At 37.2% G+C, this 27,733-nt stretch overlaps 1 protein-coding gene across 1 annotated transcript; it reads left to right on the top strand.

Annotated features, from left to right (window-relative positions):
• The first annotated feature begins 530 nt into the window (after positions 1–530).
• On the top strand, positions 531–14,354 carry RSL24D1 (ribosomal L24 domain containing 1). The gene is made up of 6 exons (XM_081049669.1): positions 531–673; positions 4,453–4,566; positions 6,279–6,351; positions 10,570–10,633; positions 12,380–12,465; positions 13,919–14,354. Exons 1-6 carry the CDS (start codon positions 593–595, stop codon positions 14,008–14,010), a joined length of 510 nt encoding a protein of 169 aa, XP_080905795.1. The 5' UTR covers positions 531–592; the 3' UTR covers positions 14,011–14,354.
• The last annotated feature ends 13,379 nt before the right edge of the window (positions 14,355–27,733 follow it).

Genomic DNA, 27,733 nt, shown 5'->3' with positions numbered 1-27,733 from the left:
AAATTTTTTTTGCAACGTGCATATCAATTAAAAGGAGAGGAGTCAAGGTGGAGAACACCTCACGTCTTTAAAATATTTCTGGTGAAATCCACCGAGCCTCGGAGACTCAATTGCTTGGAGACCCCAGGCAAGTCGGCTTGGGACGGGAATGAAGCGGGTCTAGGGAGGGGAGCGGAGAAATGAGATCCTAGACACAACCCGAGTGCGGAAAGCTCTCTGGGGGCAAAGTACACACTAAAGACACGATACGCGTATATAAAAGACATGAGTAAACGCTGACGTTATAGGCGATGATAGAGAGGAAAACTAGGCGCTGTGAGTTCAGTCGGCGGCGCACAGCCACGTTTCACCGGCCCAGAAAGGGGGCCGGGTGGATCTCGCAGGTCTGCGGCTGCGCCACACGACAGGCTTTCGCCCGCGCGGCCACGAGCGGGCGCCGTCAGGTTGGCATTGCTTCCCAGGGTTCCGCAGGAGCGAAGGACGCTCGCCTTTTCCGGGTCGGGAACCGGTAGGCGAATACTTCCGGTGGCAGGGGTACGTCACTTCCTGTCAAGCCAGGCGTTGGGGTGGTGGGGCCTCACGCGCTTTCAACATGCGCATCGAGAAGTGTTATTTCTGTTCGGGGCCCATATACCCCGGCCACGGCATGATGTTCGTCCGCAACGATTGCAAGGTGAGGCGGCCCAGGCCAGACGCGCCCCGCTGTGCCCCCGCGGGCCTGAGGCCTGGCCCGCTCGGCGTGCCTCTGCGCCGGCGGCGAGCTCTCCGCGTTGCCCCCGAGAGAGGGAGGCTTTGTGAGGAGCTCCGGCCCGGACCTCCCGCTTGGGGAGTTCCTGCTTGCGGCCGTGCGGAACGGAGCGGGTCACCAGGCCACCCTTGGTCGAAGCTGGCTGCAACGAGGTTCAGGAGCGACCCCAGCCAGCTCCGACGGAGGGTCGGGGGCCTCTCTGGGCTGCGTGGCCACGCTAGTGCACGGGCCGAGGTCTTCAGGTCACTTAACGTTGTGGAACGCAAGCCTAGCCGCGCGTCGTTGCTGATGTTCGTGTTCATAGAGATGGGTAAGACTCGGGAGTGTCCGCAGTGTGTAGAGGTTAATAGAAATGTGGCGTGTAGCTTAAGAGCAGATTTATATGGTATGAGGCTGTTGGAGGTGAGTTGAGGAGGCCCAGGAAGGGTCTGACGTTTGTGTGAAAAGGCCCAGAAAGGGTATGACGTTTATCCTGCACGTGAGGAATGGAGGAGACAGCGTTCCAGGTGGAAGGAAGGGGAACAGTTTGAGCGAAGGCACAGAGCGAAGCAAGTCTGTCCCTTTGTAGCGTGGATGGTGATAAGAGGTTGGGGTGGGGTTATGCATACAAATGTAAGTCTGTAGGCGAAAAGATTAGTTTATAAACATACAGCTGTCCCGTAAGGGCAGCTTGTGAAAGACTGAATGAATGACACTGGAATTTGTCTGAAGTCCGCATGAATCTCATTCTTTTGTTTCTGGAACACATTGTTTCTCTGAATTTGCAATCTCTTACATTTGCTCCTGAATCACCAGGTGCTCATAAAAAATACGGATTCCTGGTTTCCATCAGATCTATTGAATCGGAATCTTTGGGAAAACATTTGGGAATCCTTACGGAGGTGATTTTGACAAGCTAAAGAGTTACAGTTCCTACTTTAGGGCTTTATACCTCTGTTATAGATAGAAGATACTGATCCCATTTAATTAGGTGCCAGGGTTCCTGCTGGAAGTGAGGAACCCACGCTCTATTTGGGAACTTGAAAAAGCATGTAGGAGATTTTGCATACCTTCTCTCAGGAACATGATAAAAAATTTATAAAAATGAAATAATTGCCAAGTTGGATTTGTAGATGATCTGGTCATCGTGGTTTTATGAGTTTTGTCCAGCAATGCCTGTCAGCCGGACATTGGAAGTAGAAAAACCGCTTGTGGGCGCTATCTAGAGTTGAGTGTTTATCTGGCGCTTTGGAAGTTCACGTTGTTGGGGAAGTCTGTGTTGCTGGCAAGGACAGTGTTGAATTGGCTTGCTCCAGGGAAGACCAGTGGATCCAGAACCAAGTTTACTGGGGGAAATAAGAAGTAGTAGAGGCCCAGAAGCACTAATGAAGAACAAGTACAGTCACATCTCGGAGATATTGTAGGTTTGGTTCCCAACCGCTGCAATAAAGTGAGTTATAATCTTTTTGCTGGTGGAGGGTCTTCCTTCAATTTGTAAAAAACACACCACCTGTGAAGTGCAATAAAGCAAAGCACAATAAAATGAGCTATGCCTGCGTCTCATTTTATCTGTTGACGAATTCCCAAATCTGTATCTGCTTTGCTCTCTGAATTAATACCTGTCATCTGCCTAGACAGTTTTGCTAGAAATGTGAGTCATCTTTGAATCTTTCAGCTTTTGTATCTAGTTATCAAGTCCTATTCATTCTACCTTTGCAAAGGATAGTGGTGTCTTTGCTTTCTTTCTGCCCTCCTGTCCTGGTTCCAGATCAGGCACTTGTCACTTTTCTAGCCTTCTAGCTGGTCTTTCTGACTTATGCTATTAACTTTTGAGACCATCTTTCATAGAGACTTTCCATCTTAACACTTCTTAAGAAGCTTCTTAAAGGTAGAATTAGTGTCAGTGTTTCATATTTTCACATAGTTTGCAAACAGGAAAGTACACGCTTGATGAGTGCTTAATAAATGCTTGTTGAATGAGGGGAATAAGAAAGGGTTGAAGGACTTTGAGGCTGAGGTGTGAATTGATCTTTTGTTTGCATGTTGAAGACTGAGGATGATGCTAGAGGACTAAATTAAAAGGGCAACTTGAGCTTATGAAGCTTTGTCTTACACACAATCCATCCCCCACCTACCTCACTGTAGATTTAATTACCTCCTCATCATGTGTTTCCGTATTATACATGATTACTCTATGTAGTTTTATTCCTTTGTTATATCCTAGTCTGATCTCAATCTCTTATTTGCAAAGTGAGACTTTATCACACCTAGCTTGCGAGCATAAGTTCCCAAGGTCGGGATTCATGTTTTATTTATTCTTGCATCCCTAGCATCTCGTATAACATCAGGCACACGGTAGCTGCACCTTATTTGCTGGTTGAATACCCTGCCCATCTCCAGTGACTCCATCTCTTCATATACTTCGTTGTGCTTTTTAAATAAAACCTATTAGGTGTGGAGTTCAAGTGGACTTCCCTGAACTTCCTTTTGGCTCCTTTTGGAATTGAGGAGACCCAGGACAAGTGCAAATCTCTCATTAGACATATCTCACAAATGGGTATTTGTCTGGGAGTTATCTATTGCGTATTAAACATAGAGGCTGTTACTTAAGGTAATAGTACTTGAGGCTGTAAATACTCAAAGAAATTTTACTGATAATGATTTCATAGTTACTGGAGTTACTCCAATAGATTTCAGTAGTCCTCGTATTTTCTAGTTACTTTGAAATTAATTCAGGAATATAGACATGCTTTCACTCAAGTCTCCCAGGAGAGGGCTGTCCACGAGGTATGTGCCTAGATTAGATTAAATTGGTATTGACCATTTCTAAGAAAGCTGTGTCCTAGTATGTATAATGACGTGCTTGAAGTTCCCCATTGAACAAAGCGTACTTAAAATTAAAAGGATTTTGGCTTGTGATGTGTGTGTGTGTGTGTGTGTGTGTGTATGTATATATACATATATCCGTATATATGTATATATACATATATGTATAAAATATATATACATATATATATAAAATCACTTTTTCTTCAGATTTCTTCTGGTAACATACATACAAATTGCAATGTGGTCTAACACATTACAAAGTAATAAAATAATGCATTTTAGATTTGTATACTGAGTCCCAATCAGCCATTTAAGGAGCACATTGAAGTACCATTGAGGCATCATTAAATTGTAAGCACTATTAAAGGATTGCATCATTTGGGATGAAGGTGGAGAATTAAAGTAGTGACGATTTTTCCTAGTAGATCTATGAATACTTCATAAAACAAATTTATAGCCAGTTTTCATTGCTTTTTTGCAGTTATTTTGTGCAAGGATAGAAAGAACCAAAGGAGATTGCAGAATGGTTATTTGAGATTTTTGAGAATTATTCTGAAATGTGAAGTGATTTAAATAAATGACTCACCGTAAAACTCCTTATTCAAGATCATTTAGGTTTTTACTCTTATTATATAAAAATGGTAATTTTTAACCGTATTTTCAGGGTCCTCAGCATTTAGTTGTGATGATGCTTGATAGTTCAAAAAATAGTTCAATTTCCATTTAATGTGACATGTCCACACATTTCTAAGTGGTGATGTGAGTAGTAGAAGCAATTGTGAGTGAGAAACATTGTTATTTCTCAAACTTTACGGTGTGTTTTACCTGGTAGGGACAACATCTGTGATAGAAAATTTTTTAATATTGACTTCTCACTATTTTAACTTTTCTTGTAGGTGTTCAGATTCTGTAAATCCAAGTGTCATAAAAACTTTAAAAAGAAGCGCAATCCTCGCAAGGTCAGGTGGACTAAAGCATTCCGTAAAGCAGCTGGTAAAGAGCTTACAGTGGTGAGTATAGTTTTTACAGTTTTCAAAATTTCAGTTATTTTTTGGGTAGGGGTAGGCATGTGATTTAACTAACTATAACAAGGCTTCCTATAGTATGATGGCTGAGTGACTTGTATTTGGCTATGATAATAATCTTATTCTCACATGCTAAAAGCCATAAATCTGTAGAATTCTGTAAAGGAAAAAAATTCCTAATTCAGTTTGTAGAAATTTTTTTTTCCTAGTCTCAAAAAACGATTTTTAGCTCTTGGAAATGAAGGGGGAAATCATTTAAGTGGATTGGGGTGAAACTGGAAATTGCTGCTTAGGAATTTTGAGAGGAAGTTAAGAGACTAATTAAAGGATTCCTGAACAGCAGTGAGGGTTCAGATGAGGTTAGTAATAGACTCATTTATTAGTTTCCAGATTTCTTTATCAGGACTTACTGTCTGAGAGCAGGGAAATTAGTTAATGGTTTTGGGGTGATGAAGAATAGTGGGAGTCAGGAATAAGGCAGTTTCACGGGTGAGCCCCTATCATTATATTGCTATTCCTGAATTGGTCTTAAGGATCTGGTGAAGCTTGTCCACTTTCATCCTCTGCAAAGGGAGGAGGTAAAAGCTCCACACCCTTCTCTTGAAAGAAGATCTTTAAATGAGCCCCTCCCTCCATGACTTCCTTTGCTCCCAAACCCTCGACCTCTTTCCCACCTCTACTTCTTAAGAGCAGTTTCTAAGTGGTTGCCACGAAACCCTTTGCTGGCTTCCTTTAACCAGAGGTTTTCAATGAATATAAAGAACACTTTCTGACAAGATGCAAGGCAAGGCCAAATCACAATTACTGTCACAAAAATAATTTTCAGTATGGATGAGAAGAAGCAAGTGCCTCAAAGGCAGGGGGCAACTATATGAATGAAGAAAGGATGCCAGACACAGTCATTTGCTGGTGGCCTTCTCGTTGCTGAGGTTACTGTGATCTGAATAGACATGTGAATATAAAGGAAATAGGCAGATACAGAGTTAGTGCTGTCCGCTAACATGTCAGGTAGCTTTGAAAACCAAGAAATACCTGTAATTTTTCTAGAAACGTGTACCTTTTCCAAAATAGTTTTGCATATTTTAAGATAAATGGGATTATTAACTGTCAAAATACCAACTGCGTTTAGAGGGGACTTAAAGAATTTCAGGGCAAAGCTCGTGTCGTGTAGAGTAGCACACATTTATTTGAAGATGTCTAGTTTCACACCTGTATGCTACAACACAAAGGTGTACAAGTATTGAAATATATAAGCATAATAGGTATTTAAGTTGAACCATATTAAATTCTCAGTGTTTGACTCTTTTTTGATCTATGAAAAATGGTAATTTCGTGTGGTTCAGCCTAATACAGTTTTCTGGCTGAGTCTCATTTAGGAAAAGGGAATTAAGGAAGCTTTTTCAATTTGTTTGTATCTCCATGATTGTTACATGGCTCTCTGGGAGATGGGGTTTATACTCTTCCCTTCTCCACCCCTCCATTTGAGAATCACTGGTATATAGAGAGATATTTTCAGTAGGGCTGGCTTGTACAGCGTAGTGTGTAAAGGAGAACAAGTTTGAAAACTTTTTAAAATCACTCGGGGGGGCGATTTTAACGTGTGTCCATAGTTTGAAATACTTGTGGGAAGGAGAATAAATTTTAAGAAATACTTTTTTTGTGCCTCTCTAAAAACCATATTTTTCCCCCTCTTATAGGATAATTCATTTGAATTTGAAAAACGTAGAAATGAACCTGTCAAGTACCAGCGGGAGTTGTGGACTAAAACTAGTAAGTCACAAGGGAATGTCAGAAATTTTCAGGAGAGACTGGTTTGGGATAATGCCATAACTTTAATATCACTTTGTTGTTTAAATTTTCCCTTTTTTATTGGCTAGCTCTTATTCTCTTATCCTTATTTTAATGGTTTTGTTGTGTCTTTTATTATAAGCTACCTCATATCCTTTTCAGAAATAGCTATGTCCATTATAAAAATAATGTAATTATTAGATTTGATGTTATTTGAACTGCCCACACAGATATAAAACATCCAGAAATCTGAAAAAAATAGAGATGGAGACATGGGGTGAGTGTGGCATAGTTAAAATATACACAAAACCTAGCACACTGCAAATTTCGATAATTTGATTTACGGATATAAACAGTGTATTCTCTACACCTTATAAAATTTAGTGCTTTGGTAAAATTAAAAAGCACAGCACTTAAGGTGATATTTACAAATTTTCTACCCAAACTTCTAAAGTGTTTAACTTAGATAAAAAATAAAGCTATAGGCTACTAAAATTAAAAGCCAATAATATCTTGCTCTTGTCTTTTGTTTTTTTCCAAAGTAGACAGAGACTAATGAAAAACCCATATTGCAGCAAAATTTAGTTCCTTATGCCAGCTTGTAGATTCCACTGTGTCTGTGTGTTTGAGTCCCTTGGCCTTGCCTTTGCCTTTTCTTCCCCCTGTGGCAGTCATTAGCCATTTCTAGTCGTAGGTTGAGGGTGATGTAGTTTAACTAGAAGTCCCGAAGGCTTAGAGTTCTATAAACTATCAGCTTGTGATGGATCACAGGCAGGCCATCCCTTTCAACACCTCTTTCCCAGCCAGTCACAAGACTTCAGGAGAGGAATTGAAAAGTGTGGGCCTTTGCGGTAGTATTTGACACCCTCTAAAGCTTTATCTTCCTGGACTGTGGAGAACTCAGAGTCCAGATTTGGAATTGCCGATTCCACATAGCCTTAAGTATTCTGCCCCTTGGTACTTTTTTTTTCCTCCTCAAAAAATTTATCGAACAACTAGAATATCTTAGGCTAATATAGGATATTTCAAATTGAAAAAACTTTCTTTTAAATTTTGTAGTTAAAGGAAGAGTTAATTTCTGGAAAGCAGTTGATTTTATTGAGTTTATTTGGTGAGGAAATAACACTAATTCAACCTCAAGTATTTCTAAAAAGATTAATAACTTCATAGGATTTGTTTTTTATTGAGAAATAATTGCCATATAACTATATTAGTTTCAGGTGTACAGCATAATGATTCGATATTTGTATGTATTGCAAAAGGATTACCACAGTAAGTCTAGTTACCATCCATCACCTCACATAGTTACAAATTTTTCACAGGATCCTTAAATTGATTCTAAAAGGCACTCTTGTCATGGATGTTATTGGAAGATCCTAAGACATTTCTGGACCCCTTGGAGTTTTATTTCATTTGGCCTTCGTTTTCTTTTTCATTGCTACTTGAAGATAACAGCTTCAGATTACTCTTAAATATTTTTTTTCCACCCCTTATGTATTTCATGACTACTTTTGTTTGATGGGCATTCAGCTTGATTTGAAACTGAGGTGCACATCTTATTTTAGTTATATGTGGATATTTGGTTACCATGACCCTCCATACTGCTTTTATGTTACTCTGTTTCTGAGAAATACTGTTGTTTTCTGTAAGATTTCATATACTTGAATAATAAGCACTGACTCTAGCATACAGATGAACAGTGTACACACAGGCCCTGCCCCATGGTGCATTTGAGTATTCCTACGTTATTGCTTCTGTTAGATAGTAGTTGTTTCGGGGATTATCACAGTCTTATTCCCTTGCCTCACTTATTTACACATCTGAAAATTCTGTAAGAAGCGGTGCTTTATTGAATTGTTTTTCCTGCACAAATTCTGTTGCCCTTTCATATTGGGATCCTAAAAATAGACTTCAAAGAAGAGCGCCTGGGTAGACATGAGTCTTTTGGGACTTCCTGCTGCCTTACACAAAAGTTCTAGTAGTGTTCAGAAAAATATATCATTCTTCCTAAAATTTATTGATTCCTCACACACCTTATTTCAGTATCATCTGGTCTATAATCTGTTGACAATAGTTTTGTATTTATTGCTTACATTGTGAAATTGTGTGAAGATGTGGACTGAGCAACCTTTGTTAAGACACTGATGTCCACAGGAACAGCAGGAGAACTTTAAAAGCAAGAATAGAAGGAAGAATAATTTGTATTTTATCTAACATTTCTCTCTGTATTGTAGATCAGTTTTTAATACCTATTAGATGCTTCTGACATTTAAATTTTTCGGTCTTCTGGAATATCTGGTAGTGCAGTGTCTCATTTTTTGGAAAGGATTTACCTGCCACTTGTGTGTTTATTTTCCTTTTGAATAACTTTAAGGTGTGGAAATGCTTCTCAATACTAGAACTTGCCCCTATCATTTTTTTCTGAAAGGCAAAGAAAGAAAAAAGTTACATATCCAGCATATTAATTTTAAGCCACAGATTGTACAGATTTAGAGTTGACATTGTCTTAGAGTTATTCATATAAATATCATCTTAATGCCAGAAGCACCATGGGCCTTCTGGGGGTTCTTGTTAAAATACAAATTCTGATACATTATGTCTGGGACCTAAGATTCTGCATTTCTAGCAAACTCCCAGGTAATGCCAATATTACTGGTCCCCAGGCTACACTTAGAAAAAACCCAAAATGTTTTATTTTGACTCAATTTCAGACTGAACAGAAAAGTGGCAGTAGAATTCTCTGGTATCCTTCGTCCAGGTTCCCCAAATTTAACATTTTATTAAATTTACCTTTTCTCCTTTTCTTGCTCTCTTCCTTCTTTAAATTTTTTCTCAACTGTTTAAGTTACTTATATAATGCTCTTTTATTCCTAAATAGCTTAATATGTATTTTCTAAAAATAGAACATTCTCTCATTCGACCGTAGTACAATTATTAGAATCAAGAAATTAACAATGATACATTATTATCATCTAATCTTAGACCTATTTAGATTTCTCTAATTGTCCCAATATCTTTTATTGCAAAAGTTGTTACAATAGTGTATGTCTTATCTCTTTAGTCTCTTCTAGTTTGGAACAATTCCTGAGTTTGTTTTTTGTATTTCATGACTGAGTTTTGAAGAATACAGGCCAGGTGTTTGGTATAAAATCCTTTAATTGGGTTTTGTCCGATGCTTTCTCAAGATTAGATTTGGGTAAGGTACATTTGGCAGGATTATCATCCACGTGGTGCTGAGTTCTTGTCATTGTGTCCTGTCAGGAGGCACCTGCTGTTCATTAGTCCTATTACGGGCAATGCTAACTTTGATCTTTGGTTAAGGGGGTGTCTACCAGTTCTCTACACTGTAAAGTTAGTATTTTACCCTCTGTAATTAATAACTATTGTGGGGAGATACTTTAAGACTGTGACTATCCTACTATTCTTCAGAAGCTAGATTGGGATAAAATACATAGTGGTTTTTGAAAACTTACTATGAAAACAAGCATAAAACATATCAGTAATAATTTTTTATATTGATTACATGTTGAAATGACAGTATTCTGGATATGTTTGGTGAAACAAAATATATCATTAAATTTAATTTTGACTTCCTTTATACTGTTTTTTAAACATGGCTGCTAGATATTTAAAATTCATGTGTGGTTTGTCTTAATTGGACAGTGCTGATATAAATACTAGAGCATAGTTGGACTCAGCTCCTGTATACATTTTCCAAAACAATTGGATTTAGTAGTGGTTGAGAATGTGGCAGATTGGGTGGTTGACTGGTTCATGTACCAATATTCATAATGTGCAGATCATATCCCGGGCATTTAAAGAAAAAGTGGTCTTTATGGCCAGAAAGGTGCTTTTATTTATGGAAAGGACAAGCTAAGGATGGAGTTAATTATTATTAATTTAAGTTCTCTATAGAATAAAATTTGGACAGCATTGGACTGCTTTAAAGTAGAAGGAAGATTTAGTAGCACTAAAAGTTTTTACAAAATAAAAATTAGAGAAATGGTACTTGTGAAAGATGAGTTCACAGTGATATCAGCAAAGGGTACATACCTTCTTCAGTTATTTTAGTAGGGATTTTTTCCCAATGAGTTTTTCATTTAATCAATTTCTAAATCAGGATAAAGAATAAAGAAGTGATTGTTAAAGCTCTTGCTTGAATGTGAATAATTTGCTAACTCTTATGATTTTTTTTGGTAGTTGATGCAATGAAGAGAGTTGAAGAGATCAAACAGAAACGCCAAGCTAAATTTATAATGAACAGGTATGAATATATGTATAGAGTAATTCTTGGAATAATAATTACTAGTAGAAATCTTGAGGCTTTTTTTTTTTTTTTTTTTTTTTTACTTTTTATTTTCATATAACTTCAGACTTACAAAAACTGGCAAGAATAGTATGAAGAACTTTCATATATTCTGTTAGCATTTTATCACATTTACTTTATCCTTATCTCTATGTACAGTATCTTGAAGACATGATGCCCTTTTCCTACTAAGTATATTTCAGTGTATATATCCTAAAAATCAGAACATGCTTTTATATAACCCCAGTAGTGACCAAAATCAGGAAATTAACACTGATACTATACGATTATATAATTTACATACACCATTTAGATTTTACCAGTTGTTCCAATTATGTGTCCTTACTAGCAACAGAATATCCTGGATCATGCACTGCATTAAGTGGTCATATCTCTTCAAGCTCCTTTAATCTGGACAGTTTCTCATCTTTCTTTGTCTTAAATGACAGACGTTTTTGAAGAGTGCAATTCAGTTATAGAATGTTCCTCAGTTTGGGTTTGATATTGTCCTCATGAATAGATGCACGTTAGGTAAGTTGGCCAGAATATCATAGAAATGATAGTGTATCCTTCCTCTGCATTATATCAGGTGGCACATGTCACCCCAAATGACTCTGATCACTTGGGTAAGATGGTATCTGCCAGTTCTCTCAACTGGAAAGTTAACTATTTTTTTTCTTTGTAATTAATACATATCTTGGGAGAGATACATTGAGATTCTGCAAAGAGCCTGTTACTCTTCAAACTGGTACCTACTGGTTTTAGCATCCATTAGATTGTTGTCTGAATCTGTTACTATTTGGTTGTTGTCAAATGGTGATTTTTCTAGTTGTCGTTTCTTCTACATTTATTATTGGCTTTCTGATATAAAAGAGCTTTCCCCTAATTTTAAAATTTATTACTTTGTTAATATATATCTCTATATATTAATTGATTTTTATGGTATTCAGTGGGTCGTAATTCTTAGTCATTATTTATTTTTATGTTCTAAGTAGCCCACTCACGTTGGCTAGTGGGAATTGCTTAGGCAGGCTCCCATGTCATTTTGACAGTTCCTCATCATTCTTTTGAGTGTTTTCTTTCTTTATGGCTAACAAGATCTAGTCTTATCTTTTATTTCTCCTTCCCCAGCTCGGAGTCACTTATTTCTTTAGAGACGGGGCATTAGATTTTGATCAGATCACTATGGCAGTCTGTCATAGAAAAGAAACATGCACCAACAGCTTTCAAGTTTTAAAAGATTGTTAAAGCATTACAGAAAAGGGACCTAAATGTTTGAGAACTAGTCTGTTAGTTTTTTTGTTAAATGTCTTACAAGTTTTGTGCTCTTGTAATTATGGAGTGATTAAAAAATTGGGTAACAGATTGTTCCCTATTTGAGGAGGAAAGATCTAAGTACTAGAAGGTTTGCATTACATGTGTGTAATAGACATTGCTCTCTGAGATTTAATTCTTTGCTTCAGTCACGTTCCTTCATTCACTAGCAAACACCGTTTTATTTCCAGCTGGGCAGTAGCGATACTATGAAAGAACAAATTGGTAGTGTAAGAATCCTATTTAAGCTGATTAGCAACTAGAATATAACTGAGTTCCCACTCATCTGTATGGTTTATTTAATGAAATTTATTTTTAAAAATTATGAATTAATGTCTTTTAAAGAAGTTTTAGTAACTGAAATTTTGGCCTTAATGTTTTTTAACCTAGGTTGAAGAAAAATAAAGAACTACAGAAAGTTCAGGACATCAAAGAAGTCAAGCAAAACATTCATCTTATCCGGGCCCCTGTTGCATGTAAGTAATGCATTGCCTAGGAGTTCTCTGCTTTAAGTAGAGAGGTGAAAAATCTAGATTTTTGTGGTCTGTGTAATTGGGTATCAACTAGCTTTTAATGGGTATTTTTTCACATAAATGTTATCTCAGTATATTTATGATATGATTTGCTTAAAAAATATAATTTATTTAGTGTATCTCACAGTTCCAGTCAATTTTTTGCACATGATATTTCTTTTCCTCCTTCATAAAATCCTGCTTCCCTAAGATATCTCTCCAAGTTAATCAAAATGAGTTGAGTAATAATTTCATAGATGATCTTGCCTACTACCTGTTTTTATTAAAGGACAGTGTTTAATATTAGTGACCTAGACTTTGGTCAGTATGGGAATTACTTGGGGAACTTAACAAGAATACAGAGGCTCAGGCCCTTTGAGTCTGGACCTCTGTTCTTTAAGTAGCTCTCCAGGCAATTCTGATACTTAAGTTTGAGAACTTCAGTTTTGTATTAGCTTGGTGCAAAAGTAATTGCTGTTTTGCAGTTATTTTTAACCATTTAAACTGCAATTACTTTTGCACCAACCTAGCAGTAAAACCTTCTCTTTGTGGTTATATAACTTACTTGTCACTCGGTTGGGCAGTTTTCTGTGTGCATAGTTTCTTTTGTGAGGTGCTAGAAAACCATTCTTTTACTCATCTGGATCCAAGTACAATCTGTTATATAATTTACTCACTTTTGCAGACTGCTTAAAGAGAGAAATTTTGGTGAGATTTAGTTGAAGACTTGATTGCTGAACGATTCCATTCGTGAACTTAGTAAAGGTCAAATTCTGTCAGCACATGTTGAATAGAGTTGTGTTAAAGTCCTACCTTGGTTGTTTTGTTGTACATTTTATTAAGACAAAACAGAATCCTGGAGCATTTGTTTCCAGGATATAAATGATCCAAACTCACACCCAGAAAATAATAGGAATGAGCTACTGTTATCTAAGTTTTTAGGTAACCCTCTGAGGTTGGGAGTACAGTGTTTAGAGCAGGGACCATGGATCCATGAGGGCCAGGGTTCAAATCCCATCACTTGGACTTACTGGACTTACCAGTTTAGTGCCCTTGGGCAAGTTCATCTCTCTCTGTGCCCCAGCTTTTCTCATCTTTTTCTCATCTTTAAAATGCAGGTGATTGTGAGGGTGAAATGAGCAAATGTATGAGGAGTGCTCACTTTATATATGGCACATTATAAGACCTGCTTACTTCATGCATGACATAGTATAAGACCTGTATAAGTTTAGTTACTATTCTTAAATTTCTTAGATATGGCTAATATTATTTATTTTATTTTATTATTATTTTTTTTCCCTAGCCCACCCCATTTCTAACGTTATTTTAAAACATCCAAGATCCTTTATAAAGTTGTTGATGAGTTCTGCAAGGTCACATTGAATTGATAAAGTTTTAAATTTTTTTTTTTTTTAAGGCCGAGGAAAGCAGCTGGAAAACAAAATGGTACAGAAATTACAACAGGATGTGGACATGGAAGTTGTTTCTGAAAATCTTAACTGTCTGTAACCATTCCTGTGAGTGCATTGGAAAATCTCCTTTAGAGACTTAAAACTTCTACATTTGATTTTTTTACATAAAGTGACTGAAATGAAAAGGTGATTAAAAGTACATCTCTTTTATTACATTGCTATCTGCAAAACATCAGATATTAACAGATACAAGATTGCATCTCAGTGCTTCACTAATAGATGTATTTATGTAAATCATGAAAATTCTACAAACAATTGAATTGTGGACATAAAATGGTCATGCCACTTGGATAATGGCACTCAGCAACATTTATGTAATACTAATGATAAAAACTCATGGCTAGTGATATGTAAAATAAAATTTTCTTTGCAGTAAAAATATTTCCTTTGTTAATGTTATGGAAAGGGGGATACCACAAGGAACTAACAATCTGTGTGATAATTAGCCTCAAGCACTAATATCTTTTGACTTCAATATATTTCCTGTTTTGGTTTAACATCTTAGAAGAACATAATGGCCTCACATATTGAAGCCTAATTCTGTTTTACTATTTTGACCTGGTTTAACTGGTAGTTTAGGCAGTTGTGGGTGTTGGGGGTGAGCTGAATGGTCTATCCTGAAATGGCATGCTACTCTATAATTTCCTCTTTGGAGAAAATGTTAGCTTGAGATTCCTGTTAGAACAAGCTTTATTTTTCCAGTTTAGCAATGATTTAGAAGCAGAGGAATCCAGTGCCTTTAAAAAATTTTTTGTGTGGTTTTCTTTGAAAATAAAATCAACTTATGGGTAGGATGTCTGTACATTATTTATACATAAAATCATTTCTATAGTAAATGCCTACGTATTTATTATCTTAAAGGTACTGAAAAAAGATATGAAGTATTGATTACTTGGACGAAAATAACTTCTCCCACATGTACTACTGAAGTAGGAGATATGTTTAAAGAAAAATATATACTTAATACTTAATGTTTCCATATTTTTACATTATTTATAAATAAGTATGTTAAGAGTATTAAGTAACTCAGTTTTTATATATATATTTTTTTAGGACAGAATTTAGAATAACAGATTCTTAGGGTTATATAATTATATAGTAATGGCTAAATTTTACTTTAGTATTAGTAAAAAAGTGAACCGATCACTGGTCCAAGTGTTAGAAGACGTGAATTCCAGTGTGATTTTGCCTTTGTTCTTACTTGTAAAATATGGCTCATTTGTAAATAATATTGATGTAACAATTAGGGGAACTATATACATGCAATCAAAGACATTTGTAAAGTTACTTAAAAGTTCTCCATACTGTATTCATGTTTGTTTTAATATACACGTGTTCAAAGTTACATACTATTAGGAAGCAAGTTTCCTATCATGTTAGTTAGGGAGCAACTTGCTGTTGTCTTGAGACCATTAATTTGGGGAAATTGACCTAAAACAAAGATCTTAGATTGCATCTCACGTTTAACATCTAGACAGTTCTCTCAACTGTCAGGGTGGATTTTGTAGTATTTTGAGACCTCAGATCTCATGAACTATATGTATGCTAATACCACAGTTTTATCCCCCTACAGCTATCTAAGCTTGGTTGAATCAGAGATGATTTGTCCCTTTAAATTGTTGCTTGAGAAGACGTGGCTTGGTATAATGCTTTTAGGCTACTATTGTTTCAACTCTCTGGTTGAGACCTTTGCTGGGCAGTTAGGATAACACAAAAGCATAAAATTGTCCAGACACTTAACTGCACAGAACTTTTATACAGGCATACCTTGGAGAGATTGCAGGTTTGGTTCCAGACCACTGTAGTAAAACGAGTATTGCAGTAAAGTGAGTTGTAATCTTTTTTCATGGAGGGTTTGCCTTCAGTTTATTAAAATCAACATCTGTGAAACTCAATAAAGCAGAGCACAATAAAATGAGGTATGCCTGTATTCTCTAGTTGCTTAAGAGCAATATTGGACTGGAAATCATAGAAAATTTTCTTATATATATACCTTACAAAACCTCGTAAGAGTACAGAAAAAAAAAATCTCACATTAAAAAAAAGATGTATTGTTTCTTAAAAATAGAAACCCTAGGAAGATACTTATCCTGTGAATGGAGTTTGAGAAGTATGTCATGAAAGAGACATCATTATTCTTTTATAGATGGAAAAATGTAGGTCTAGGTAACTTGCCTCTTTATCACAGAGCTAGAGGATAGAGGAGGCAGACATTGGTGTTCATACTAGTCTGTCTCCACTGTTGCTCTGCATATATGTAGAAGGGATTTATCTAGAGCTACACAGATTTCACTCTTCACAAATCTAGGTGTTTGCTTTGAGAGATGATTGTATAAGTTACTTGAGTGACACTCGACTATGACTTGGTTTCTTCATCTGATAAATGGAAATGATAATATGACCAACCTCAGTATTTTTTATGTAGATCCAATACATGTAAAAATCATCATTTCAAGGCCACCACCAGAGTAAGCTAGTGTTAGCATGTTAGCTATTAGGATTGGCTGTGTATTCTACCTCCCCCCCGCCCCCATTCTTTCAATGAAGATCTGGAAGAAGACATCAGGCTTTAATCACTCAGATTTATAGTGTAAATTACAGTATTGAATGATGACTACCTTGTAACATTTAACATGGCAGCCAGCTGAATTAAAAGTGTTGAAAAGATAAAGGGGAAAAAATATCAAACAATTTAATTTCAAAGGACATAGGAATTTTCGAAAGTCTACATCCCTTTATTGATCTATAGCAGAGTTGAAAGGTAACACACACATTTTACCCTGCATGTCTTTGTACTGAGTGTATCAATTAGCCTCATGTTGATTTTAATCATTGTTGTATCTTGATAAATTTCTTTCTATAGCAGAAATGACTTTTTTCTAAAGAATATTGTTCTGTTCTGAATGTCAAGAAACTGCCTTCTGTTGCCATGGGGTGAACCTCTGACTTAAGCTCTCCTGCTCGAACATTCTCCTAAGTTTTGAATCTTTAAAAAAATATCTTAAACAGGAGCTAGTATTATGCCTGGCACACAGTGCTCAATATTTGCTCATTTAAGGGGAAAAAAAATCTAGCAGTAAAAGTGCCCCCCCCCCTTTTTAAAATGTCTTTTATATATATTTTTGAGTTTTATTTTTTCAGTTGGGGAACAGTGTGTTTCTCCAGGGGCCATTAGCTCCAAGTCAAGTTATTGTCCTTCAATCTAGTTGTGGAGGACGCAGCTCAGCTCCAAGTCCAGTCTCTGTTTTCAATATTAGTTGCAGGGGCCACAGCCCACTCTCCCATGTGGGAATTGAACCAGCAACCTTGTTGAGAGCTCATGCTCTAACCAGCTGAGCTATCTGGGAATTGAACTGGCAACCCTGTTTGTAAGAGCTTGCACCCTAACCAACTGAACCATCCGGCTGCCCCAAAAATGTCCTTTCTTTTAAAGAAAAGGATAGATTTATGGAATACTTCAATTTTTCTTGTGACTGTAGAATGGATACTTCTTTTTACCCATTCTTTTGGAACGAGAGATTATTATCTGTCCCAGGTTCAATGTAATTAAGACAGCAAATTAATATTATATAAGACTGGGTCTTATATTAATGTTTGCTCCAAAAGACGCATTAGAGCTGATGGTCTGGCTAGGTCTTATTTTCAGGGAAACACAGTATATATTGCATCATGTGTTCACCACCCAGCCTCTGTTTTCTTTCCATCACCATTATATTGAACCTCTTTACCCTCTTCTACTGTCCCCCTTTACCCTCTGGTAACCACGAAACTGTTGTCTGAGTTTTTGTTTTTTTTTGTCTTGTTCCTTTGTTGCCTTCAGTTTTATATCCCATACATGAGTGAAGTCATATGGTTCTTGACTTTTTCTGTCTGACTTATTTCACATAGCATAATCGCAAGATTCATCCATGTTGTTCCAAATGGCACTATTTCATTTTATGGCAGAGTATATTCCATTGTGTATATATATATATATATATATATATATACCACATTTTCTTTATCCAATCATCTATTGAAGGACACTTTGGTTGTTTCCATGTATTTGCCACTGTAAATAATGCTGCAATGAACATTGGAGTACATATATCTTTACGGATAAATGTTTTCAGATTTTTTTGGTAAATACCCAGGAGAGGGATTGCTCGGTCGTATGATAATTCTATTCTTAACTTTTTGAGGAACCTCCATACTGTTTTCCATAGTGGCTGTACCAGTTTATATTCCTACCAACAGTGTATGGGGATTCCTTTTTTTCCACAACCTCTCCAACACTTATTATTTTTCTTGTTGATAATAGTCATTATAACATGTGAGGTGGTATCTCATTGTGGTTTTGATTTGCATTTCCCTATTGGCTAGTGAAGTTGAACATGTTTTCATATATCTGTTGGTCTTTTATATGTCTTGTTGGAAGAAGTTTCTGTTCATGTCCTCTGCCCATTATTTAATTGGATTGTTTGCCTTTTTGTTATTGAGTTGTATGAATTCCATTAGGTTTTCAACTGCTTATCTTGTGTGCTATGTGTGACGCATTGTTTGCCTTATTTAGCAATAAAATAATTAATTCATGTTATATTTGAGAAATGTGAATTACTGGGAAGTGTATTCATCTTGTTATAGTTCATGTTTTATAGGACAGCTTAAATGTAATAGCTGTTTACTGCTCTTAAGCTAATTCTTACATTTTTTAAGACTGTCAGAATTACTGCAAACAAGAGTTCAGTCTTTGTCCCAGGGGCTGAAAGTTCTGATTCTGACAAGCTTCAGGGCTTATCTATAGTGAAAGGTGGCTTGTTTGTTTATTTTTTTTTTATTGGGGAACAGTATGTTTTTTCCAGGGCCCATCAGCTCTAAGTCATTGTCTTTCAACCTAGTTGTGGAGGGCGCAGTTCAGCTCCAAGTCCAGTCGCCGTTTTCAATCTTTGTTGCAGGCTGCGCAGCCCACCATCCCAGGTGGGAATTGAACTTGTTAAGAGCTCGTGCTCTAACCAACTGAGCCATCCGGCCGCCCCTCCAGCAACTCAGTGGCAGCTCGTTGTCATCAGTCTAGTTGTGGAGGGCGCAGCTCACTGGCCCATGTGGGAATCGAACCAGCAACCCTGTTGTTAAGAGCTTGCACTCTAACCAACTGAGCCATCTGGTCACCCTGAGAGGTGGGTTTTGAAGATGCCAGATTTGCTGTTTGAGTCATCTTTCTAAAAATTGGAAAGATGTGGAAAAGACTCTAAGACTGTGTTCTCACAATGCATAGCACACATGGTAACATCTCATTCCCACTGAAGTGGAACCTCAGAAATAACATGGGCCCTACTAAGCTACCCTCTCCCTTTGACTTGATGGGAAGTCCCCACTAGAAATTAGGTTTCCAGAAAGATTTGGGTCAAAATAGTTGAGAATGAACTACACAGCATCCAGAAATGTAGTGGAGAATGATCTACAGGAGCATCAGGGCCTCAAACCTGATGGCACATTAGAATCACTTGGGGCAGCCATACATTCACTAATGCCAATGCTCATCCCCAGAGCAATTAAATGAGACCCTCTGGGCTTGAGGCCTAGGCATTGGTATTTTTTTAAAAGCTACTAAGTAAGGGTCGATCAAGATGATGATACAGGAAGGTTCCTGAATTCTGCTCCGGTGGACACTGTACAGCTACACATTGCTCTGAAAAAAATCCAGAAATTATCTGAGTGACTCCTGCATAACAAGTGAATGAGAAAATACCCACGTTGAAACTGATAGGAAAGGCTGAGAAACACTCTTGCCGTAAACCCCACCCCCGGCACAGCACCATATAATCAAGAAGAAAGCTCCCAACAGCCAGCATCTCCCTGGACAGTGAAAGGTTGGGACCACACAGCTGGCACCCTGACTTTTAAGACATTAAAGAAATAATTGCTAACAACTTCCCTGTCCTGGGAAAAGAAACAGACATACATCCAGGAATTTCAGAGTTCCAATAAGATGAACCTAAAGAGAACTACCCAAAACATAATTAAATTGCCAAATGTTAAAGACAGAGAAAAATCTTACAAACAGCAGGAGAACCACTTGTTTTGTACAAGGGAACCCCCATAAGACTATCAGACTTTTTGGCATAAACTTTGCAGGCCAGAAGAGGATGGGCCTGCAAATATTTAAAGTGTTGCAACACTATAAGTGTAGTGTTACACTATAAGTGTTACAACACTATAAGTGTTAAAATACTGTAAATGTTACTATATTTAAAGTGTTGAAAGAAAACAACAACAGCAACAAAAGACTGCCAACAAAGAAAACTTTAACAAGAAAAGTTGTCCTTCAGAAATGATGGAGTTTTCCAGACAAGCAAAACTAAAGGAGTTCATTACCACTAGATCTGCCTTACAAGAAATAATAAAAGGGAGTTCTTCAAGCTGAAACAAAAGGATACTAATTTGTGACAGGAAAACATATGAAAGTATATAAAACGACTTACTGGTAAAATATATAATTCAATTAAGACTATTCTACGGTAATGGTGGTAGGTAAATCACTCATAACTCTAGTATGAAATTAAAAGAAAAGTATTAAAAGTAATTATAACTACAGTAATTTGTTAATGGTTACACAATATAAAAAGTGTAAATTTTGACATAAAATATGGATGGGAGGAATGAAAATATAGCATTTTATGTCTTCAAAGTTATGTTAGCTTAAAATAGACATTTAAGATATTTTATATAAGCCTTGTGGAAGACACAAAGCAAAAACCTGAAATATAAAGGAATTAAGGAATAACATTACAGAAAATCATCAAACCACAATGGAAGAGAGGAAGAACAGAATTACTTTTGATTACAAAACAACCAGAAAATTAACAAAAGGGCAATAGAAAGTCCATGTCTATCAGTTATTTTAAATGGACTAAATTCTCTACAGATAAAGTGACAGGATGAAAAACAAGACCCAGCTATATGCTGTCTACAACAAACTCACTCTAGCTTGAAGGATGCACAGAGACTGAAAGTGAAGGAATGGGAAAAGATGTTCTATGCAAATGGAAACCAAAAGAAAGCAAGTGTAACTAAATTTATATTAGACAAAACAGACTTTAAGCCAAACATTGTAACAGGAGACACAGATACTGATAAAGGAATCAATTCATCAAGAGAATATAACAGTAAATTTTTATGCAGCTAACATAGGAGCACTTAAATATGTAAAGCAAATATTAATATGTCTGAAGGAAGAAACAGCAATTCAGTAATACTATTGGGAAAATACAGGAGTCCAATACCAGTATTTCAGCAAAGGATAGGTCAGCTAGACAGAAAATCAATGAAGAAACATTGGACTTAAAATACTTAGTAGTCCGATATACCTAACAGACATTTGCAGAGCATTCCATCCAACAGAAGCACAACATACATTGTTTTCAAGCATTCTCCGGGTTAGATTGTATGATAGGTCACAAAACAACTCTTAATAAAATTAGATTGAAATTATATCAAGCTTTTCCAATCACAATAGTGTGACCTAAAAATTCATTACAAGAAGAAAACTTGAAAATTCATAAATGTGAGGAAATTAAACATGTTCCTGAACAAACCAACATGTCAAAGAAGAAATCAAAAGGTAAATCAGAAAATATCTTGAGACAAATGAAAATGGAAACACAACTTACTAAAAGCTATGAGATACAGCAAAAGCAGTTCTAAGAGGGAAGTTTACAGTGATAAAAGCTTATATTAAGAAAAGAAAGATCTTAACCCAACCTTATCCCTCAAGGAACTAGAAAGAGAAAACCTAAGCCCAAAGTTAGCAGAAGGAAATAACCGAGTGGAAATAAATGAAATAGACAAAAGAGACACTAGAAAAGATCAATAAAACTAAGATTTGTTTTTCTTTAAAAAGATAAAATAGACAAAACTTTAGACTGATCAAGAAAATTGAGGGGACTTAAAATTATAAATGGAAGAGGAGACATTATTATTGATACTACACAAACACAAAGGATTATAAGAGATTACTTTGAAAAATTATCTGCCAACAAATTGGACAACTGAAAGAAATGAATAAATTCTTCATACAACCTACAAAGACTAAATTATGAAGAAATAGAAAAGCTGAACCTAGCAATTACTAGTAAGGAGATAGAATCAGTTATCAAAAATCTCCCAACAAAGAAAAGTCCAGGATCAGGTGAATTCTACCAAACATTTAAAGAAGAATTAATACTGGTTCTCAAACTCTTCCAAAACCTAGAAGAAGAGGGAACATTTTGAAACTCAGTTTATGAGGCCACTGTTACCCTGATTCCAAAGCTAGAAAAGGACACCACAAGACAAGAAAATTACAGGCCAATATCCTGATGAACAGATACAAAAACATTCAACAAAATATTAGCAGACCATATTCAACAATACATTAAAAGGATCACACACCATGATCAAGTGGGATTTATTCCAGGGATTCAAGGATGGTTCAGCATCCACAATAGATGCAGAAAAAGCATATGTATGATAAATCTCAACAAAGATTGTATAGAGAGAACATACCTCAATATAATAAAGTCCATATATGACAAGCCCACAGCTAACATATTCAACAGTAAAAAGCTGAAAGCTTTTCCTCGAAAATCAGGAACAAGACAATCACACTCACTTTTCACATTTGTTCAACATAGTACAGTAAGTCCTTACTGTACAACAGGTTCTTGGAACTGTGATGAACCAGTGTATAACAAAACCGATTGTACCATAGGCTAATTGATATAAATGAGTTAAGTTCCTATACATCTTAACATTATAAGGAAACAGCATTATTCAAGTACGTGCTGTGTTGGAAGTTCTAGCCAGAACGATTAGTCAAGAAAAAGAAAAGGTATCCAAATCAGAAAGGAAGAAGTAAAATTGTTTCTGTTTGCAGATGACATGATATTATATATAGAATACCTTTAAACACTTCACCAAAAGTGGTTAGAACTAATAAATTCAGTAAAATTGAGGGATACAAAATCAGTATGCAAAAATCAGTTATCTCTATACATTGACACCAAATTTTCAGAAAGAGAAATTAAAATCCTAATTTACAATAGCATCAAAAAATAAAATACCTAAAAATAACCAAGGAGGTGAAGGACTCGTACACTGAAAACTATAAGACATGGATGAAAGAAATTGAAGAAGACACATAAATGGAAAGAAATTCTGTGCTACTGGAGAGCAAGAATTAATATTGTTAATGTCCATACTGCCCAAAGTGGTCTACAGATTCAGTGCAATTCTTATCAAAATTCCTATGGCTTTTTTCCTTCACAAAAATAGAACAAATAATTGTAACATTTGTATGGAACCACAAAATACCTGAAGAGTCAAATCAATCTCGAGAAAGAGGATTAAAACTGGAGGCATCACATTTCCTGATTGCACACTATATTACAAAGTCTGTAGTAATCAAAACAACATTGTTATTGGCACAAATATAGACACATAGACCAATGGAACAGAATAGAGATCCCAGAAATAAACTTGTGTATATGCTCAATTAATTTACAACAAAGGAGACAAGAATATACACTGGGGAAAGGACAGTCTCTTCAGTAAATGGCATTGGGAAAACTGGACAGCCACATGCAAAAGTGAAACTAGACCACTATAAGTTTAAATGAATTAAAGACTTAAAATAGACCTGGATCCATAAAACTCCTAGAAGAAAATGTAGGTCGTAAACTCCTTAACATAGGTCTTGGTGATGACCTTTCGAATTTGACACCGAAAGCAAAGGAAACAAAAGTAAAAATTAACAGGTGGTACTACAGCAAACTAGAAAACTTCTGCACAGGAAAAGAAATCATCAGCAAAATGAAAGGCCACCTGTAGGAAGGAAGAAAATATTTGCAAACCATGTATCTGACAAGGGGTTTATATCCAAAATATATAAAGAACTCATACAACTCAATGACAAAACAAATCTGATTTAAAAATGGGCAGAGGATCTGAATAGACATTTGTCTAAAGACATATAGATGGCCAACAAGTAAGTACATGAAAAGGTACTCTATCACTAACCACCAGGGAAATGCAAATCAAAACCACAGCGAGCTATCACCTCATGCCTGTTAGAACTGCTGTTATCAAAAAGAAGCAATCACAAGTGTTGGTGAGGATGTGGAGAAAAGGGAACACTTGTATACTGTTGGTGGGAATAAATTGTTGCAGTCACTATGGAAAACAGTATGGGCTTAAGAAATTAAAAATCGAGACGTCATCAAAATGTCAGTGTGAGGTGAGCCTCTGTAAAGCTCTCCTGGAATTTACAACTAATCGGACAACAATAACTCCACAAAGGACTCCCTGCACAGCAGACAGGCAAGACAAAGGGGCCCACTACTGAATTCACCTAAAGGTGGGCGAATTGCGTGGAGGGAGGAGGAAAGGGAGAAGTGCGGAGACAGAGCCGCATGGGCACAGGATGCAGACCTAGCTCAGTGCTCCGAGCTCGCTGCATCCCGGAACTACCGCAGCTGCGGGAGAGGGAAGAACTCTTGACTGCTAGGCCTCCGCTTATGGCACCCACAGGGCTGAGGGGGCAGAATATAACACGGCTGAACCCAACGCTCACGGCAGAGACCTCGGAGAAAAGACTGAGGGAAGAAGGCTGAAAACGGTGGTTTAAGCCCTCACTGCCGAGCAGAGAACGGAAGCCTTAGGCACTGAGACTAGCCGCCCCCTTCCTATCCTCCCAGAGCTCGCCCCGCCCCCACCTGCCTGGTGCTAGAAGCGATAAAGTAGCAGTGTCAGATCAAAAGGACAGGATTTTTGCTGTTCTGAGAACTGTGGACCGCAGAAACAGATTCGCAGCCCAACTAGTTCTGGCAAAGGGGAGGGAGCTGTGGAAACAGGACCGGCTATGGTGGTTGCCCCCATTGCTCTGGGCCACCTCTCACAACTCACCCCGCCCCTGGCCCCACCTATCTGGGCGGATCCCTGCAGGAGTAAACAGAACTGCTGAAACACACGGGCTCTGAATCTGGTGCCAGAAGAGCTTTGGAACTTCAAAAGCTCTCCACATCCCCACACAGACACTGGGCCCTGTGACCCAGGCGAACTATTAACAGAGGAGAAGCACGTCTCCCAGGGAATCCCCCCATTGTGTGAGAAGCTGGAATAGTGCAGAGAAAACATAGCACTACCATGTGCGAGAGAGGAAAAAAAAGGCTGCAGTCGGAGAGAAAATAAAACATTCTACCAACAAGTATTGGAAAACGAAAGACCTCTTCCTATCAACCTGTTGCAGAAGCCACTCCTGTAGATGTCTAGGAAGAGAGATAATAAATCAGTAATTGCCATGAATAACGAAGGTAACAAGACAGCTCAGAAAGAAAGTGAAAAGTCTCCAGAAATTAAAAATCGATCTACCATTATTTTCTAGCAATCTCAGTTCCCATTATCTAGAAGAGATATCTGTACTCCCATGTTAATTGCAGCATTACTGAGACTATCTTAGGTATACAAAATATCTAATGATTTGTATTATGCTGGGATTTGTATCTGAGACCATCTGACTGTAAAGTCTGTGCTCTATCCTCATTCTATCAAATTGGCTGTTAAGTGACATACTTCTATTATAATCCAGTTTGATTTGGTAGAACACATTAAGCATTAAAACTTGGTAATGACAATTCATCTCCAGATGGGAACCACGTTACCAATTTCATCAGATGTAAAGGGTGGATTTAATTCCAGACGTTAAGCTGTAGAATATTGTAGCCACTAGCCATTAAGTACTTGAAACGTGGATGGTCCAAATTGCGATGTGTTGTGAGTGTAAAAATACATACCAGATTTGGATGGAAAATAGAATGTAAGATATCCCAACAAATTTTTGGTATCGAGATATTTTGGATGTATTGGATTCAATAAAATATATAATTAAAATTAATGTAATCTATTTATTTTCATTTTGTTAATGTGGACTCTTTAAGAAATTTAGTTTCGTGCATGGCCATTGGACAGTGCTGATAAGGGATTAATCAGGGTGAAGTGATGGAGTCTATACTTCTGCGTGCCAGGTGGGGGCAGCAGAGAGTTGCTAGAATCAAAAATCCTTGTAGGGTAGCCCCATGTAAAGGTGCTGTGCTACCACGCTGAAAGGCTCGGAAAGGCAGGATGTCAGCAAAGGGGTTAAATAATAAGAATCCAGGGATTAGCTTCTGGACCTTCGCTGAAAGGGATTGGAGCCAGGGCAATCTAGAGGAGGAAGGCGGCTTGAAAAATGAATATAGCATATGTTTGAAGTCACACAATTCTGTTTGAGTCCTGACTGTGTGAACTCAGGCAAGTAATTTAATCTCTGTAAGCCTCACTTTTCACATATGTAAATTGGGGATGATGGTACTTACTATTTTTAGTGGATAGATATAAAGAGCTTATCATAGATAGTGAATGTTTGCTATTAGGAGCATCTTTATTTTAATGAGTCGTCGACAAAGCATTAGACGTGGTCTCCTTTCCCTTTGAAGCAGTAGACCCAGACTGAGGGTCCTACCACACACAGGTTTAACGTGACCTATATGAATCTCAATATAAAGTTCTCTCAGTTGAGAAATGATATGTTGGATTTTCCACTGTTATATCTCTTGCCAAGGAAGAGCCTTAAATTTATTTCTTTTTTTCTGGCTCTAAACTGGAGTAATACATGTATTTGTTCATCACAGAAGTTTGCCCGTCCTGTCTTAAGCAAGCATTAGGGATGCAGATGAGTGAAATGATATTAAAATGGTTCTAGTTAAGTGAAAGAGAAAGATGGGTTATCACCTAGTTATGATACAGTGTGATGGAAGCCAGAGTTGAGTTATGAGAAAGTTATTAATTCCATGGGGGGCAAGGTACAGAGGGCTACAGTAATGGTGTGTTGAAAAGTAGTGGACGTTATTGAGCTGCTCATCATTCCATCCTCTAAATTCCCCAGTCTCCTGAGGTCCAGTATTCCTTACCAATGATCTCCATCAACCAACAGCAAAGTGTCACCCTAGAGTGCATCTCCAACAGAAAACTGCTCCATTTTCTAAAAGCTAAGCTCTAATTTTGTTTCTCAATACTACCCAAATCTCACACCCTCCTAACTTCATTCATATGGTGGTTTCTAAAGTGGGATGTGACCATTCAGAGGCTTTGCAAGACAATTCAAAGGGGTTAAGAAACAAAACAGTAAAGCTTTAATTTATATTTAGCTTTCAATCATCCTTTTATGATGTATATATTTTGTGTTTTTTATAACTTCATAATATGTTAGTATGACAATATAAGTATGTAATGAACACATGCATATATGTATATACTTTGAGAGTGAGCAAAATATTTTAGTGATGGGTAGACACATAATCAAAGAAGTCTGTAGACAACTGTCTTAATGTGTTATTTAGAATTTGTGGTTTCTAGTGAAAGAAACTCAGTTTACACTAGCTTAGGAAGAGAGGGCACTTCATAGTGCTCTGAGCTGAAAAGATTAGGTATGCAGCTAGTCTCAGGTATGTGGAATCCAGGTTGCAATGGTATTGTCAGAGTGCCCTCTGTCTCACCTCTTTCCGTATTTTGGGCAAGATAGCAGATGGAGACCTGGACTCATATTCTTTCAACCTAACACCCAAGCAGAGGAAAGAGAGTCTTTTCTGTGGTAGAGACTTGGTCTGGTTGGGACGCCTGCCCATAGCTGAACTGAGGTCAGTGGGAAAGGACTATTCAGGCTACCTGGATTAGATCATGTGCTTGGGGACAGTGTAATGTGGATTAAC

This window comes from Rhinolophus hipposideros (assembly GCF_964194185.1).
Source record: "Rhinolophus hipposideros genome assembly, chromosome: 5".
In the NCBI taxonomy this organism is placed as follows: Eukaryota; Metazoa; Chordata; class Mammalia; order Chiroptera; family Rhinolophidae; genus Rhinolophus; species Rhinolophus hipposideros.
This window is presented reverse-complemented; position numbering and strand designations above follow the sequence as displayed.